This window comes from Anoplolepis gracilipes, chromosome 6, assembly GCF_047496725.1.
Source record: "Anoplolepis gracilipes chromosome 6, ASM4749672v1, whole genome shotgun sequence".
NCBI classification, from domain to species: domain Eukaryota; kingdom Metazoa; phylum Arthropoda; class Insecta; order Hymenoptera; family Formicidae; genus Anoplolepis; species Anoplolepis gracilipes.
In genome coordinates, this window is record NC_132975.1 from 7,152,943 (window position 1) to 7,172,835 (window position 19,893).

Here is a 19,893-nt window from a genome sequence, read left to right on the forward strand (position 1 = left end):
GCAGTGTAATCGACGGATTAATCGTTGTTGAATTAAATTTTTAGATATCTGAACGAGTTGATATACAACAAATATAATAATTCCGATACGTACCGGCCTCTCCCGCGCTTACGGTGAATTGGTTTTGCTTTCCTAAATAAGCCTTCTTCAGACCCATGCCTTTGCTCGTTACCTTACTCGCGTCTGATTTGAACAACGGCAAAACCGGGCCAACTTGCTTGGATTTCGATATTTTTTGCACAGTCTCGACGACGATTGAACTCGTCTCTTGCGCGCCTCTCTCCGCCAAATCCGCACCTGGAATAAATTATATTTATTATTTTCTATACGCAGCTTTCTTGGATAACATAACTCTCATATTATTTTAATTATTATTAATTCATATATTATTTAAGTACACATTTATTAAAAATAAGCACCTGTGCAAGGAACCTTATACGGCGAGCCCACGATGTGATAGCCGTTATATTTGATGCTGATGTAGTAATCGCCCGGTACCAAAGGCGTGTACCTGACCTTGTAGCCCTCCTCGACCTCAGTACAGTCCATGGCGACCTTGCTGGGTCCATCTACGGTGACGCCCAGCGCACCACAACCCGCGTTGCAGGTATCGATGATGAAGTCTGTCTTCTGTCCAGTCTTGATCTCCTTCAGGCCATTTCCATAGGCATGCAATGCTGCCGGATCAGCGTCTACCTTACCGACCTTGATACGGAAAGGGCTGCCCGTTATGTGTACTCCGTTGAACTTCAAATGGATTTGGTGGATTCCGTTCTCCGTCGGCATGAATCTCACCGAGTACGTGTCCGCGTCGATGCTCTGGATGAAGCAGTCGTCCTGGATACCGCTCGGCGACACGATCTGAAAAGGTAACAAATCGATTAATACGACTCGGAAGGTCAACCTTTATAGTTGGACATTTTCTAGCCAAAGGTATTATATCGACTTTTAAGTAATATCTAAAATATAGTTTCTAAAAAAGACTATATTATTTAATATATTTTAAAATATATAAATTCTGTAGTCTTGGTGAAATCTTCATTATTTTTTATGTCAAGATTTTATTTTTTTATTTCGATGCAACTTAGTGCTTTACAAATTTTTAAAAATTGGATAGTATATAATTATGCAAGGCTTTCAATGTAAAATTACTGGCCCTTAAAAAAGATCCAGGATAAAAATGAGAAGGCTAAAACATCGCTACTTTCAAATAAACGGACGAATTAAGAGAAATTATTACAAAGTCGTGAGATGTTACTTTGTGTCGAAATCATCTTCCATGTGACTCATCCAGCTATGTACACATGGTCGTGCACAGTAAAAATACGTTCGCGATCCCGCCTACGCGGTCCGATGGTTTCACAAGCGCGCGAGTTATTTACGGCGCGCCTCTCCTCTCTTTCGCAAGGAGATTTATCGCGGAGAGTCACGCTCTCGCGGATGTTACGGCACTTCGAATCACGCTTGTTACCAGCGGAAGAAGAGCCGACGTATTTACCTTGCCGTCCAGTTCACCCTTGGCACCGTTCTTGCGCACCAAGAACGTGTACGGTTTGTCAGGTTGCACTCCGCTATCGGGGAATTGTGCGACTTCGAGCTTGTGCGCATCGCCCATCGCCGGCGAGATGTAAACCTTGTGCGGCGAATCAGGAATGTGCTGATCGTTGAACTTGATTCCCACCCTGTATTCGCCTGAAAGCAAGTGATACACGACGGTAAAAATAAATAATATTAATTAATATAAATAATAATATAAATTAAATAACATAAATATTATATGCAATATTATTGCTATGATAGATGTACAATAAAAGAAATTTGATATATATAAAAGTTTCTGTAATAAAATAATCGTATAAAACAATATATACCTAAGAAATGTAATATATATATAAATAATAAAGGAAGGAAGGAAGGAAGGAAGTGGAATTTTTATTTATAGTTTCTGTTATAATTCCGCTTAAGATTAAATTTTAATATCCAAGTAGAATGATAATGATGAATATCTTTTGTAGAAAAAAATTTACGTAATAAAAAATAGAATAAATTGAGATTGCGTGCACAACAGCTATTACTTTACGAAATTAATATTTACATAGATCAGCTCACATATATATAATGCAATTTTTAAAATGATTTTTGAGTAAAACGCGGTATCTGTATAAATCACGAAACGTTTAAGAATTGTGTCTTCTGCTCCATGATGTTCGCTGAAAAGTCGAACTAACCATTTTCTTCCTGAAATTCTTGCGGCTCGTTTCCTGTCAGGATGATCTGCGTGGTGGCTGTGAAGGTAGCCATTGACCCTGAGTTTATGTCACGAAAGATTTCGCCGAAAGTAAAAATCCAACGTCAAAGGAACCTTGGCTAAGTAGGAAAGAAAGAAATCGAGGATGGCTAGAAGGGTTCGACCGGGAGGGGGGACAACAAAGAGTGCGAAAAGAAGTAAAGAACGAAGAGAGGAGGAAGTAAAAGGAAGGAAGAGAGAAAGAGACAAACGATCGCAGCTGCAACCGAAGGTTGGTCGCGTACCACTACTTTTCCACGGGTCGATCCTGATCTCGATTCGTCCGCGAGCTTTCTCCCTCTCCCCCTTTCGTACCCCCGTGTTTCTGTTTTCGCGCCCCTATGCCCCCTCCGATGATCGCCCCACCGCGTCGCGGTCCGTTCTCCCACGGGGCCCAAATATAACCATCGCGCGTTAATCCGCGTCCAGCCGCGAGTGGCCAACCGAGGCCAAAATATGGATCCACCTTAACAAATATAGACGGCGATATTTCGGGATCGAAACCGAGAGAGCTGGATGATCAACGGGACGGAAGAGAGGGTTGGAGGCAAGGGAGACATGGAACGATGACGGATCAACGAGCAGCCGAGCCGGATTCATTAACACTTTGTGGACGGCCAACGTTGATCTACGTCCGCGCGACCATGGTGCAAACGTAAATCCGACCGTGCATAAATACACGGTGTCCCATCAACCAACTGTTTCAATAGCGACTTCCTGACCAACGAATTTAGTGTCGAAAATTTGCAAAAATCTTGTGCAAGTATTATCAAAGATAATACGTCGCTTTTAATACTTTTATCTAGGACAAATTATATTTGTGATTTTAATATTAAAAAAAAAGATATATTTTTTAATTACACTATCATTTTACACTATCAGAAATTTTAAAAAATATAAAATTTAACAATGTGTTCTGATCGATCTCGAAATAATCTAATGTTAAAATATTAATTCTCAGAAAATATCAAAGGTTGTATGCGTAAGCATAATGTTTTTATCTAGAAGTTATATAGAATTGTTGAAAATAAAATGATACTCCGTTTCATCTTACAATTAGTGAAATATTATATTAGTTATCGCGTGTAGTAAAGCCAACAGGCGTCCGCGTTGTAGATGATTTAACTCGCGCGAGTATCGTTGGCGATCTACAGAATTCGAAACGGAGATAATTTTGGACGAGCTTTGAATGTGAGTCACTTGAACGACAGTATGCAATCGATTATGTACACGCGGCGGATAATCCATCGCAATACAAAGTGTACGCGCAATAAATCGCCAGACGATCCGTCTTGTAGCGAAATTATTTTAACGAACGAGTCTCTTAGGGATCGTGGCATTACTGTCTCAAAGTACAAATGGTTTTCGACAACCGTGACGGCACCGTCCAAGCAAGAACAGTGTATCAACTTTGGCGAATATCCATCTTTGCCATTACTTTGTCGCATTTTATTGACACTTTGAATGACAGCCCAGTATCTTGTGTGCTGGTATTCTTTGAAAGTTGCAGTTTCAAATTAGCGATCGGATATGAATATGTGTAATATATTAACCATTTACAGATGTCCTTTAGACAATTTGTATCTTTCATTGAATTCTGCGACAACTGATAAATAATCGTGGAATATTAACATTTGAAACTCGTATAGCTTATATTATTAATTTATAAGCTTGTATATAAAAAAATTAATTAAATCTACTAATTATTATTTGGCAAACTGTGTATGTGTTTCTCTTTCAAATATGAGAAATTTTAAAAAATGCTAAAATCCATGAAATTGAAAAAGAGAATACTTTATTAATATTTTATTTAAAACATTTGCTTTATATTGTAAATTTAAAAAAAATATTTATTTGTGAAAACTAAATCTTTTTAATTATAATTTAATTACTGTTTACTCCTTATTTAGACAATATTAAATTTTTATTATTTTGTTTTTTTAAGTCTATTCATAGAGCCAACAAAAATTGAAACATAAATTGAGAAATTTAGATATTTGAATATTGAGATATTTAACAATAAATATATCGTTATCAATTTAAACACTTTTATGGCATAGTCTAATTAATGTATTATTGCTTTTCCTTAAAAAAAAAACGTATTATAATACATGCGTTTCAGTTTTAAAAGCAATTTTAATAAAAACACATGATTTTAATAAAAATAAAATGATAACTCGTTTCATTTGCAAAACAATTGGCATAAAAAATCACTCTCGTGGCTTACCAGGTTCAGTAACGACGTAGCTAACGTAACAGCTGCCATCCTTGCGATCTTTGAAATCTATTTGCGCCTTGCTAGGTCCCTCGACGGAGACAGCGAGAGTGCCCGCGCCTGCTTCTCTAGTCCAGATGTTGAATTCGCAAGGCTCTCCTTGTTCTCCTCTCTCCAAACCAGGTCCACCCGCGTGAACCCTGTGAGCTCCACCATCTCTGAGCGGGCCTACCGTGAACTGGAAGGGCGAGCCAGGGATGTGCATGGACTTGTAACGCACGGATACCGTATGCACGCCGAGTTCCTTGGGCACGAATGCCACCGCGTAGATACCATCTTCGGCTTCCTTAATCTCAGCATCCTCGGTGACACCGCCGGGGGACGTGACGGTAGCGGCAAGATCGAAGGAAGTGATTCCGGGCATTTTGAAGGTCAGCTTACATTGACTGCCGACCTCGGTAAGGGGTACGGCCTCTCGTTGCCTCTGAATCTTCTCCCGCTGCCGATTACTACCCTCGCCGCTGACCTTAACAGTAAATGGCGAGCCCTCAACGTGATGGTCCGCAAACTTGAGATTCATGATGTAGTAGCCAGGCTCGGTGGGCTTGTAGGAGATGTTCAGAGTGCCATCTTCGTTATCCTTGCATTGGATCTCGGCCTTACTCGGACCCTCCATTGAAAGAGAAAGACCGCCGAAGCCGGCGTTCCTTGTGTCGATAGAGAAATTGTTCTCCACGTGGGTCTTGCCCTCCTTTAGACCAGGACCGGAGACTTTGACCTTTTTCGCGTCGCCAACCTCGCGATCCTTCACGTCGATCTTGAAGGGAGAATTCGGTATATGCTTGCCCATTCTTTTCACGCCTACTATGTGCTCGCCCGCTTCGCGCGGCGTGAACGACACGCACATATTGCCGCTGGGCATCTTTTTTAGGAAGCACGGTTCTTCGAGACCGCTGGGCGCCGTAATGGACGCATTGAGGGACTTGATGTCGGCATCGGACACCTTACCCGGCAGTTGCACTTCGCTGGAAGAACCCACGGAGATCTGATTCCTTTTGCGACCTTCGCCTAAAAACAATGTTCAATTTTATCGGTATTCTTCAAAAGTTTGGAGAACATACGATAAAGTGAAAATTTAAATTCTAAAAACAAAAAGTTTATGAAATATTAACGATATATTATAAAAATTGATACAACGAGAGTCATACAATAAAACATTTTTTATCGCAAATTATTAATCTTTCCATTAGAAATATAATTTGTAACGCCAAAACAATCCTGATGTACTTACCCGTAATTTTGGCGACAAAAGGACTGCCCTTGATGTGCTTGTCGCCGAATTTAACTGTGATCTTGTATTCACCGGGCGCTGTGGGCAGATAAGATACCGACACCGTGCCATCCTTGTTATCGTGACAGCATATTTCAGCTTTGCTGGGTCCTTCGACAGCCAGTGAGAGACCGCCTGCACCAGCACCCTTTGTCGAGATGGTGAAATTTCCAGGTTCACCGCAAACACCGTAGACTAAACCTGGTCCATATGCCGTCACATATCCACTTGCCAAGGAATCGACATGGAATTTAAAAGGAGAACCTATAAATAAAAAATTACATATTAATATAAAATAAATAAATAAAGAGATTAAAAAGAAATAAAGAAAATATTCTAATAATTTATATAATAAATAAATAAATAAATAAATATATATATATATACATATATATATATATATATATATATACAAATTTATATTTGATTCCCTTATAAAAATTATATAAATTAAAATGTAATAATAGTAATAATAATAATAAATATTATGTATAATATTTATATAAATAATACTTTGAAAAAAACGTATATATAAATAATATAATAATAATAATATAATATAATATAAAGAAAAATATAATAAAAATTTATCTATGTGAAGGTAATAGGAAAGTTTAATGATGATCGCGTGAAGTAAATTAATTTGCTGCAGACGGGAAGAGATTTATTATTAGCGCAAATTGGCGCTCGTGAGATCCATTACACGGAAAATGAATTTTCACATAGCCCGTCTGTTTCAGGATCGTACGAATCTTATACGCATCGTGGATCAACGCGTTATTCTTGGAAGCTACCGTATGATCGATCCCGTCTGATAATTGCGTAATCGCTATTAATTCGCGTGATAAATGGATTAATTTACCCTGGACGTGTTCGCCGTTGAATTTTACATAAATCTCGTGAAGACCCTCTTCCCTTGGCTCGTACTTGATAGATACCGTACCATCGTGATTGTCCTCGATCACCGGTTTATCTATATTTCCACTCGGCATCTTTACTTCGGCTGAAAATGAGTAGAGAGCGACGTTTATCAGGCATAATCTAAGGACACCTACGCGACATAGTTTCCTCGAGTGCGTCGCGATTGGTTGGCATTGGTGTACAAAATTATAGTTTTCGCACGATTTCATATTAAAAATAACTACTTAATGTTTGTGTTTATCCTGTTGCTTGCTATTTCATATTCGAAAACATATAATATCTTCCAACAAATAATATTCCTCAGAAATAGAAAAAGTTATTTTTCATATATATATCTGTCATACATATCTGTTTTAAAAAAATTAAATAAGGTTCCTATTATTGATGTATCTACATTTTTCAAAAACGTATAATAATAATCAGTGGCTTGTACACATGTAGACAAAATAAATTGTCTACATATAGATAAAATTTGAAAAAGTGTATATGTGTGTGTTGAGCAAATGAATCAAAATATATTTTTCAATAATAGACATATAAAATAATACACATATTAAAAAAATGTCTTTTTAATAAAAATTTAATTTTTCACAAATATTCACTAATTAATTTTTTAATTAATAACAGGTCGATAATTTAATTATGATAAATGATGAGTTATTTAATATATTTTTAAGTATAAGTATTCGTTAAAAACTTGGTAACAATTTTTTTAATTAAAGTTGTATTCAGAGATTTTTTGTAGGCGCAACCTTTTCTCGTGTGAATATAGAAGAGACTCTGGAAGATGAGTGGGGCAAAGTCGAGTCCGGGTCCTGGTATCTCTTCTTTTTCTTGAGTAACTTTAGCGTAACAGATCGGTCCGCGCTCGGCGTAATCGAATTCGCTGCAGGATATGCTCTTTAGCCAAGCTCTATAGAAGGTTGATACCTCCTGCCACGTGGTTGGTTTTTCTGGTTCCTTTTCCGCCCAAAACATCTCCAACAAATATACTTCAAGATCACGCAAATTATTGTCGACGCACTGAACGAATTGTATAGCGAATCGATTGTGAACTCACTTTTTAAGGCGGAAATCTTTCTAATTATTGTCAAATTTAATAATTGTCCTTTTCTTTTTTAATCCGAAAAAGAACTATATTTTTACTTCATCAAAAGAACTAGTAATCTTTTGATACACAAAAATTTTATATTCTTTAATTAAATGATTTTTCGATTCTCGTTTGTAAAGATCTTATTCTTCGATTTCTTATGCAAGAGAAAATTAAATTAAAAAGAGAAAATCTTATATCATTTCCAAATATCGACCGCGATGATTCAACGTAAGTAAAAGAATCCAGTTACAAGCGCGACGTCACGTGCCGAAGGCAACACTCCGAGGACAAGAAACCCCCGAATAGATCGGCGGCGATAAATCTCCAGTGTAACGTGTTTGCGCTAAAAAAAAAGTCAAAGATCTCCGAGGGGTGCCGCGGGGTGACCCGAGGTGACCAACCGACCCACCGACCGACTGACCGAATGATGACGTCTTCCGACGTTTTCCAGCGACTTTGTTCTCGAGGTCTCCAGCCTGATGGCGTCTGTCAATCGACCTCACGAGGGCACATCTCTGGCACGACTGACGGTCGCACGGCCACTAAAGTCGGTCGACGGTGAGGGCGAGAGAGAGGCCGGCCGTCGATCTGGCTGGGTGATCTTTTTTTCCAGCATAGAGCTACCAGAAGAAGCCGACATTAAGCGTCGCTCGCGATGCTCGTCCGCCAATCTATCTCGTCTATCAAGATCCTAGCCTCTCTCTCTCTCTTTCTCTCCTTCTTCAACAATTCCAATCTCTCTTTCTCTCTCTTATTTTCGGTCTATCTTATTTTGTCGTTCTCCATGAGAAGATTTATCCTTCTCTATAGGTCGCAACCACGTGTCTATACACGCATACATGATCACAACGAACCTGTGGAGGTTCACGCACGCGCTAATCCGAGGATTCTGAGGCTGGTGGGAGGAAGCGAATAGTCGGCGTCGTGGCGCCCGCACCTGGTCCGCCAAGATTTATGGCGCAGGTGTATCGGTGTGGAGGACGACACAGGGATGGCGGTACATTTTATATACATTATATATATATATATATATATATATATATAATCGCGTCGTTTTCTCTCAGCGACGACGACTTGCGTGGCTGGTACAGATCAACGCTGAACGAGACCAGCTTGATCGGGGTAAATCGGGAACGGGACGACCATCATTAGGCGCGCTCGCGATGACGTTGTTGCCGGGCGCTCGACATATTGCTGAAGGAGACGGCTCGAGGCCGTCTTTGGAACATGATACTTTCATGACGAGGACCGTCGGATAGATTATTATTATCATTATTTGATATTACTTTTTGGCCTGAGAAGAGATCTTATTCTGAAATAGAATCTTTTTTATATCAAAGTTTTTTTTTAAGCTTTTTGTAAATATTTCTTCTAATCTTGCATGTAAAACTCTCTTAAGTTTGTCGTTCAATTTAATAGTTATTTTCTTTTATCCAATTAAAAACACAACATTAGGCAAAACCAACGCGGGTGTAAAGCGTGAGATAATTTCAGCAAAAAATTGAATCAATGATTTATCCCATAATCCATACGTTTCGGATTTCTTTCGAGCTTTCTTCAGTGACTTGAAAAATATAAAACCAATCATATAAGATAAAAATAAAACTAAAATAAAATAAGAGAACTGACGAAAATTTAAGTGTAGCAATATTATATTAATATTGATACAATTTTTTAAAAGAAATATTCTTTTATCTATTTTGATAATAATACAAAATATAACGATCTATTCTTGATTTAAAATATACGCACAAAGCACTTGTGATGCATTCAAAGAAACATTCTCGAGTATAAATTCTTAAGATAGTCCTCTTTATATCTTCCTTTGATTCTTTCTTTTATTATTTTCTTTGATTCCTCTGTTCAAACGTTTTGGTTACGTAAATTGTTATCATGTAGAATGAAATGCCGGAATTCTCATGATAGACTAAACGAAAATTGTAGCGTGTAACATTCCAACTATGTTTCCGTGATGGCTGTTTCATTTACCGAAGGAAGTTGTCTTTAGCAAGTGAGCCGGCTGGTGCACGTATTTAACACGCATCGCAATCGCTGTGACGAAGAGGAACGGGTGCCTCGGCCGAGTTTGACTAATTGCGGACAGGCGTAAGGATGCGTTGAACCACCACCGTGTAATCCATCGTTCTCACACGCATCAGTGCTCAAAAGTCACCGGAGATGTCGTAAATAATCTGTTAGAATCACAACGACACGATTTAAAATTATTCCCCATTCTTCATCTCTATTCGGTGCCATTTGCCTTCTAATTGTGATACCATGTGCTAAATGCATTGAAATGAAAGCGATATATATTTTGTAAACGAGAAGCGCAAAATTTTACCGCGGGAGATTTTAATCACGAGATCTCTTGGCAAGGTAAAACGCGTCCGCAATGGAATCGCGCGAGTTCGTCGACCGGAAAATCCGAGTTCCAGTCAGATTTTCGCACGCCAGCGCGAGAGGCTGAGTCTGCTCCGGAGGATGAGGAAAGAGTCTCGAAATGGCATTGGAAGGGACCTCTCTTTTTTTGGACTCGTCCTCGGTTCGGCTCGGAATCTCGAGACTCGGCTTTGGACCAACCGCGAGTATCATGCATCCGGAGCTACTTAATCACCCAATATTAATATCGCGGGCAGTATGTCGTGCTTATCCGTGCGATATACATATATACTCTTCTTCCACGTATCGGCCTGTTTGTCCAGCTCGCCATATTTTTGGCGAGGTGGTGGATAAAACGCGATGTGTCCGTCGTGTCTGTCATTTGACGCTCTCTTAACGCGTGTTGGTCAACCGCGGAACATTATGTATAATTGAATCACATTACTCGTAGTCTCTTTATTTATTAACGTCAACCTATCCGGAGAAAATTTAATTATGTTATTTAAGAGAGCAGAACCTTGTTTTTTCCCTTTGTTGTTTGATACGAATATTAAATATTATTAATTTCAACAATATTATACATACATTGAATATTTATCTATTCAAATAAATTTAATAAATAAAAATAATAAAAATAAATTTAAAGTCCAACTAATAATTATTAATCTTATTATTATAAAATTATTATGTTATTCTATTTATTTACTGATTTATTATGCTGAAGTTTTTCAACTGTTAAACTCAAAATATTACATAACATTTGATCGTCGAACAATTAATCACACGAACTATCAAATTCACGCGAGTACAAATCGAGTTAAATTTAATTCCGCTGCGTACGATATGATTAATGATAATTTCTTTGTCATAATGTTTATTAATAAATAAGTTTAAAGACAATTAATTTTTTAATTTTATTGTGAAAAGAGAGTTTTATCCAGACAAACATTTGAGAGCGCTTAAGAATCTGTTTCGCACAAGACAAAAAAATCCGCGTCGTAAAATCTCAAGAGCAACCATGCTCACCATGCTATATGTTACGCAGTAAAATTCGAGATTTATTTCTGCGTATCAAATAGGTCGGTTTCATGACGACATCGTTACCTTCGGTCATTGTCGTTAAAATAATAATAGCAAATAAATTAATAACTAAAAAAATATATATCATGTCGAATTAGAGTTCAAAGCGATAAACAAGTTTGTCAAATAATTATACATATATTTAAAATAATTCAATCTATAATTTCGAAAGTGCATTATATAAAAGATATTTGTTTGAGAACACTTAATAAAAATTTAATGTTTTAAATCAATTAAAAATCTTTATCCGCTCATAATGAGATCTTCTTGCATCAAAAAATTATTTGTAATTTTACAACGATATAAATAAAAGTGCATTACTCTCGCAGTGGCTAGTAATAAATTAAACAATCTTGCGAATCTTTGCTTGTCATCTGTTAATAGTAATTTTATCTTAATTAATTTTGCACGACACTTTATTATTTTGATATTTAATTGTGTTTTTAAATAGTTGATGTTTCTTTGTCACAGTTGTATGTATGTACAACAAGAAATAACAATAAATCATATAGTGCATTATTCTCATTATTATGCTGAAAGATTATAATTGTAAAATTTTTTCAACTTTTTATAAATAAATTTTTTTTTCCGATATGTATTATCAATATATTATATATAAAAAATATTATTACTATTTCAATTTTATGAAAACAACTTAAATACAAAACAATTAAATGCTCGATAGATCACAGATATATTTTCCAGTATCCAACCAATCGTACTATGCACTCGAAAATCTACATGATTGCATATACATATATCAAAGCAATAATGATAAGTAATCGTATGATTAAGTATCATATTTTTTTTATGATGCTTGCATGCAATATATGCAAAATTCATATGAAAAAATTGTATTATTTTTCAAGCAAAAATAATCTTCATTATTTTTCAATTATTTTCACGAAAAAAAATTTTTTAAATATGAATTTAAAATATTCTCAAAAATGTACTTACATATAACTGTGCCACCGCTCGCAAGAGGTAGTGGGATAGAATTCAACCGGATAACGTTGAAATTTTTCTTTGATAGCTCTTGCTGGCTACTGCGCTTTGTAGTGACAGTAGAGCTTTCTTGTAGGGTTGTACTACGCTGCTCAACGAGGTGTTGATTTTGTCTCTGTCGTGACTTACGAGCTCGTTGAGTTTTATGCGTGCTATGTTCCCGATACTCCTCGGATGCCTGAAACATCATTGGAATTGAGACACTAATTTTAAGACTATCACTAAATATCTTTCTTTAATTTGTTTGTATAATTATAATAAAGAAAGATTTAAAAAATTATATTTATAGTATTATATATGATAATTATTATAACTTAATAACGGTTCAGTAAAATATATTCAATTGACTTTAACTATCCATGATAACTTTTATTTTATTTATATTTACAAAAAATGCAGATTGTGCGAAGAGTTGTTCGCTGTGTTAATAAAAATGTAACAGGGGGGTTATGATGTGACAAAGGTGTATCTCTGGTGACAATCGCATGATAAGATATTTTGGTGCTGGAACGAAGCCAAGCATTAAAAAAAAACACTTTTTTTCATTTTTTGCGGGTGCTAATAAAATTCTTACGAAATCTTCACGGCAAAGAGGAATTTTCGAAATCGAGAGATGGTGTACGTTACACCTCATTACAGATAGAATCTACGTATTTTGATTCTGGTCGCAAGCCAAAGTGCGATGAGAGTAAAGAATTTATTATGTAACGTCAAAATTATTGCAAAATTCTCATCATAAGAAGCTTGTATAATGAATTCACATTAGCTTAATTCGCAATTGCGATAACATTGAGTTTAATTAAATTTCGTTTTGGGCCAAGTTATGCTTTGTCCAATCATAGTAACGATATTTGAATCAAAATTTTAATTATAAACGAAAACAACCCTTAGTATTAATATAGCCTATAAAAAATAGTTCCTAGATAGGAATGAATTAATTTTTTAGTCTCTGCAATCAATTTTAATATATATATTAATAGAATAACCTTTTATGTATATTTTATTGTATTTCACGTATATAATTTTCATGTATATAAAATCATTTAAAAATCGGTATTTCTATTTCTTTTTAACGAAATAATTTGCAAAAGCCGATTTAGTAAAATCAAATATTAATTTCCTCTATAAAATGTCAATTAAAAGATATGAAATACTACGCCAAGCGTGTCAAGACGCAATATTGCAGCTGAAACCAAAATTAGCTTTCGGAGGAAGATACGTGCTACGTAAATAGTTACTTTCATGGTGCAAAATGTGATAGGCTGATCAAAGCAATATAACCATAAAATATTTCAATCCCAAAAAAAATATTAATTTATTTATTCTTAATAATATCATATTTTTTGTATAAATATAGCAAAAATATGTGTATGAATTTGTATAAATTAAAATTAAAGATTCTCTTTTAAATCAATTTAAATTTTAAATATATTATAATTAATTTTAAATATATTGTCACCAGGGTTGTGTAGTAACTAGTTGAAAATTAAAAGTTAAGTTAAACAATTAAAAAGTTAATAACTTTTAACTTAACTTAGTTAATTTTAAACGTGTTAACTTTTAATTTAAACTAGTTATTTTTAAATGCATTAATGTTAATTTATTAACTGTTTTTACTAGTTAAAATAATTTATCAATATGAAAGTCACGTGAAAATGGTTAATCGCAATGCGTAAAAAAATATCTATTAAAACTAATATTTCATTTGTCGAATATATGCATTTGCTATTAGATAGAATATTTTATATGCATAATTAACTTTTAACTTTTAACTTTAACTAATAAGTAAATTTAATTTTTTAATTTAACTTTTAACTGAGTTAGTTTTTGTTTTAACTTTTAACGTAAACTTATAGACTATTAACTTTAAATTTAACTTATTATTAGTTTTAAAAAAATTAATTATCCAACCCTGATTGTCACATGTAATCTGTTTCGATCTTACTTTCCTCTATCTTCTAAAGAAGTTACAAAGTAGTAAAAAAAAACTGCAAAGCATTCTTAAAACTTATTTATCTACAAAGCAAAACATTATCTTGCCAATTAGATTGCTAAAAAAAATTGTGTTATTTTTTATTTTATCTCGATAATTTACCGCGGATCACTCGTATCACTCACTCAGTCCGCGGACGGCCGCGACCGTCATGAGATCGGTGTCATATTTTAAGCCTTCCGGAGATCCGCGGGCCGTTTGTTTCCCTTTACAAGAAGTTACTTGATCGGTTGGTTGCGTACCTGACAACCAACTGTCACACTTTGACTTCACCGATTTATGAAGAAACGCCCAGCTACGTCGGTGGCCGACACGAAACTCGCGCTTTGCTGGTATCCAACCGATAATTCCGGCCACAATGCTCAATTTCATGTACTATAATAGATACTCAGCCCCCACTCGTCTACATTACAAAAGAATAAAGAGTGCAAATAATCGTGACGAGGACGCGATTGTGTTATATAAATATGATTGTAAATTTATGAGCACAGTTGATGAGACATTGAAGATATTACCAACAATCAAAGAAATCGATTTTGGAATTACAAAAGTTTACAAGATTATGCTTGCAGGATTTTTTCATGGACTAAAAAAAAATTACTCAACAATAATTTTTAACTAATATAATCACTGACATAATTAAAAATTTAATAAATTAATTTGCTTTTTAAGAGCAATTATAAATTGATAGTAGTTATAAGTTAACAATTATAATTGTTTAATTACAATTAGAATTGTATTTTATGTGTTTAATGTTTATAATTTATAAATGACGATATGGATTGACCAAATATATGCACACAATTAATAATATTTTAAATACATACATATGTATAAAATAATTTTGCGAAAAACCTGAAATACGCAATCGTGTACGAAACGATAGTACATTTGGATAAATCCCAAATATAATATTACGTTTTGTTTATAACCAGTTTAGCTATATTAAACTGACATTAAAGCAAGAGATTTACAAACCTCTCAATGTCCTACGGAATGTTTTATTTATGCAATTATCACATAAACACTCCAAGTGCATATCACTGTTTTTTTCGATTATATATATATATATATATATGTGTGTGTGTGTGTATGTGTGTGCGTGTGTTTGACATAATTGCATTATTAATAATAAACTAAACTATCCGATTTTTCTTTGATAAACAAAAAAATTTAAGCAATTTTAATAATCTTCGATCATCAAAACAATCGCAAAGATTATTTCAAAAGTCGACTTTTGATTAAGAGCTTTTGCGGAAAAAGGAAAGAAATAATGGCAAACATCGATGTCGCCCGACAAGAGGAATGTGTCGCACAAAGCCGCTGTTGTGAATCGTGGCATAGAGTTTAATTTAACTCACGGTATTAATTCAGTGCCTCATCTCTTTCGACCACCCACTCCGTTCCTGCTTATAAATTTGGGAAAGCCTGAATCGCACTCGAAATAGTCTAGGAGCTCTCGCTAAAAGATGGACGACGACGAAACACGTATTGGATTTCAAAATCCAGCAGCTTTATAATTTCCAGTATAAATTTGATGTTCCAACGGCATGGAATTTAGTAAGATTATTAAATGTGTCTTACTAGACCTAGACAATAGAATGATCACCAGGCACGTCGTACACTTCGAGACATATTATTTATGCACGGTAGTAACGAAGAGAGTTATGATGCGTTATACGGTCTCTTTTTCTCTCTCTGTCATTTTATGCATACAATAAACACGGTGCAAAAAAATAATATTCTTGTGAAATAACATCACACTCTCTTTTCTGATTATACTAAATTCTTTTTAAATTGTTTTAACTTTTAAAATCTATTTAACATAATAGAAGAAAATTTATTTTGGTTTTTTTAATAATATTATTAAATTACTATTTTTTTAAATATATTATATTGTAAAAAAACACATTAAGCTACTTTTTGTATATGGCTCGTTTAAATATTGTGAATTTCGTACACTTATAACAATCGAAAACAGCAAACACTTTATTCGATCAATATGTCAGGGAAAGAAAGCAATGTATCTTGAAACAATAATTTTCTTCAAGTGTTGAAATTTAATAGACTAATTAAGCGGGTAACATACAAAGCGTTGTCTGAAGCGACCGCACGAATATGCAAGCATTTATATCACCGGCTTCACTGTTCTATATTCTGTAGCACTTTGCTTCGCGACGAAATAATCGAATCTCGAGATAAAAGATGATTAAACTCTACAAAGATAATAGAAAGATTTCAGAAAAAGTAAACTTTCTGACACTTTATATATAAAAAAAGAGAGGGAGGAAGAGGGAGGGAGGGAGTGGAGAAAGAGAGAGAGAGAGAGAGAGAGAGAGAGAGAGAGAGAGAGAGAGAGAGAGAGAGAGAGAGAGAGAGAGAAAAGAGAAGAGAGAGAAATGTCTTGCTATAAATATTAGTTTTCTTTTATAGAAAAAAAATTCTTTAATGAAAAAAAATTGATCGAACAATATCTGACCATATTAATCTGTCTCTACTGACGGAGTAAGTAAAAAGAGTGATAATATAGAGTAACGTTTGATTCATTTTAGCTTTATCAGTTGAAAAAAAATGGAAAGATCAGACCATATCCCTGTGATCAGAATATTAACTTAATTTAAATATTCATATTTAAAAAATAAAATGAAGAGTTTTTAACAAAATATTTAAAATTAAAAAATTAGATATTCGGGAAGCACTTGAAGGTAAAATAGCACATCATATGAATTAATAAGACTTTCTCATAGCTTTCGACTTTTTTTTAGTTATGGTTCCAGCACTTGCGATCGGAGGCACTTTGGACCACTTGATGACGAAAGCACTCACACGCGTGCGCACACACAGGCATACATACATACGTAGTTAAAGGAAGTCCATGCACGTGAGATGGGGAGGAATATACAGACTGTAAGAGAGATATATAGCGATAGAGATAGAGATATTTATGCGTGCGTGTGCGCGTGAATGTTACTTGGAGAGGAATTCGTGTTACAGCGCGACGGAGTCCACGTGTTGGGCGAGGATTCGTGCGATAACGAGCTGACGAATGCGGTTCCGATGAGCCTTCGCAGTGGACTGTTTCTCTGGAGACTACGCGACAATATCCTGCACTACGTGTTGCCTCTATAGTTAGATACACCTCGCGCCCCACCCACCCCGGAGCTCGTCGATGAGAGCACCGGGCATCCGGATCGGTATCGAGAAGACATGATTACGAGGAGAGACACATGCCGCTATTTATCCATCATTAATCTTCGTCTTGCGATTCTTCAAAAAAAGAGTCGATCCCCGCAAGACGAAATATTTATAATCACGCGTTAGAGGATAAAAAAAAACAGAATATTATAATTCCTTCTTTCTGTGAAAGTAGTCCGTTACTTTGTTTTGGCATAAGTAATTTTTGCACCATAAGTATAAATAAATAATTAAAAAGTATTTTGATATATCAAGAAATTTAAAAATCGATTCTCCAGTTTCTCAAATTTTATCTTTAAAATTTACTTTTTCTCTGTGAAGTTTTTGTATACATAATATAAACTTTCCTAGAACATTCTTTTCAATGACATTAATTAAATATATTTTAGAGTATCGTATATAGCAGAATTTTTTAAATATTTAATTAATTTATATAATTTTATAATAATTAAATATAACGAATTATATGATGCATTAGCCTTACAAATAAGTAATAAATAATAAAAGAAAAAAATTATGTCAAGCAAAATATAACGCTTTCATTAGCGCACACTTCACGGTCTAGTTTCATATAATTATTCCGTATATCATTGCAGAGATGAACTCGGTACATATTTACTCAGACATTTTGTGATATAAATATACGAGGAAATTAGAATGTCTACTCATAGAAATTCTTTCGTATAATAGATATAATATAAATATAAAACAAAGAAGTTTTCAAAAAACCAATTAGTAATGAATAAAATAATTAATATTAAATTCTTATATAATATTGATAACATTAAAAAATTTCATAAACTTTTTTAATATTCTTATTTTGCATATATATGAAAGTTGTATCAAGTTCAAAATATTTCAAGCATTGTGTACAATTACCGTGAAGGTGTAGAATCCATCAGGCACCGGTTGTCCGCCAAATTTGATGCTGAGGGTATAGTCTCCGGCATCAGCGACAGTGTAGTAAATGTTAACTGTGCCATCGCCGTTGTCTTCTATGTCAATATCAACGACTTCACTGAAATCACCAACCGAAACGTATTATTCATATTATAAAATATATGTAAAACGGAGATTCATTCAACAAATTTTCGAATAAATTCTCATGATATTGCTGCAATTTCATTCAAAAATAAATCATTCAAATATTTTAAATAGTTCCTTACGGTTTTATTCTTAATTATCCAAATTCGACTCAGAGAGGGAGTTTCGAATTTTTTTCGCATTTAATACTATCTATAAGATTTTTAAAAACTTGAGAAAATTTGCTGTTTTTTTTTTTTAGAAAAATATATTTTTCTTAGTGGTTATTTGAAGAAACTTTGATAAATAATATATAAAAAACTAAACAATAAAAAAAATCTCGATGGTAAAATTTATTTTCAAGAAATACTTACGTTCTATTTTGAAATATAAACAATTATTTGTCACAGGACGTAATCTTATGTAATATTGAAAAAGATGTTTATTATAAGAGAAACTAAATGTAACATGGCATTGTATCATCCGGTGTATGGGTACACGGGGTAAAAAATTTGGCTCGTTCTGAAGACATGTCTTTTTGACAGAGAAACACTCTCAACTGCTTAAACAACGCAGGATGAATTATGAGGTAGCAGCTGTGCGTGTTACTGTCGTGCGTAAATGAATGCATTTATAGTCGATTAGATTAGAGTTGTAATAAATTTTTCCTAGAAAAACATACTAGTTATGCGTAAATACACGATGTATCAGTAGAATAGGAAGTGCAAGTTTCTCTAGAGATCCCGAAATATTCACGAAGGACATAATTGCGCGAATGCATAACACTATTATGATGTCTCCATTTTGATATTGCGATAAACAAGTTTCACAACAAGAAATTTTTGATAATAATAAGAAATATTTCATACCATTATATGATTTATCATTTCTAATTTTGTCATAACAATGTGTTAAGATTAATTTCAAGTAATTGTCGTCTCTCTTGATTTCATGGATTTTTAAATTGAATTTTTAGATTTTTAATTAAAGAATAAAATGCTGTATAAAAATATAATATAAACTTTGGATATAATATTTGGTAACTCTTCCTGTTATACTGGAAAACTTTCGTTGAAAAAATCTGTTTATGAAATGATTGTGTGATCATCATATGATTATTGATCATGTGTCAAATAAAGTATTATAGAATTAAATTTAATTTGATCTCAATTATCACTATGAAATAAATTAATAAACAAATAGTTAAAGTAAAATGACTAATCATAATTTACGGCAAAAGTCCAATGTGGCTCCTTTTCAAAGAAAGAACATAAAATAATTTATAGCTTGGCATCAGCTACGATAATTAGAGAAAATATATATATATAGTTCATTTAACCTTTATTATTAATGAAAGTAGCTTGATATAAAC

The 19,893-nt window shown here is 34.2% G+C and overlaps 1 protein-coding gene across 12 annotated transcripts in view; it reads right to left on the reverse strand.

The window, feature by feature from the left end:
- The window catches only part of Cher (filamin A protein cher), a 49,056-nt gene that overhangs the window by 1,044 nt on the left and 28,119 nt on the right, over positions 1 to 19,893 (reverse strand). For 5 of the 12 annotated variants that reach the window (XM_072895070.1, XM_072895068.1, XM_072895069.1 and 2 more), the window contains 8 exons: positions 18,378 to 18,516; positions 12,263 to 12,488; positions 6,695 to 6,835; positions 5,794 to 6,096; positions 4,515 to 5,570; positions 1,499 to 1,692; positions 420 to 861; positions 94 to 297 (listed from right to left, as the gene is read on the reverse strand). In XM_072895070.1, the coding sequence (XP_072751171.1) occupies positions 94 to 297; positions 420 to 861; positions 1,499 to 1,692; positions 4,515 to 5,570; positions 5,794 to 6,096; positions 6,695 to 6,835; positions 12,263 to 12,488; positions 18,378 to 18,516 (2,705 nt within the window). Of the gene's footprint in view, positions 1 to 93; positions 298 to 419; positions 862 to 1,498; positions 1,693 to 4,514; positions 5,571 to 5,793; positions 6,097 to 6,694; positions 6,836 to 7,505; positions 7,937 to 12,262; positions 12,489 to 14,405; positions 14,656 to 15,664; positions 15,774 to 17,274; positions 17,397 to 18,377; positions 18,517 to 19,893 lie in introns of those variants that run through there. The other 7 variants (XM_072895078.1, XM_072895079.1, XM_072895077.1 and 4 more) reach the window with 7 other exon arrangements.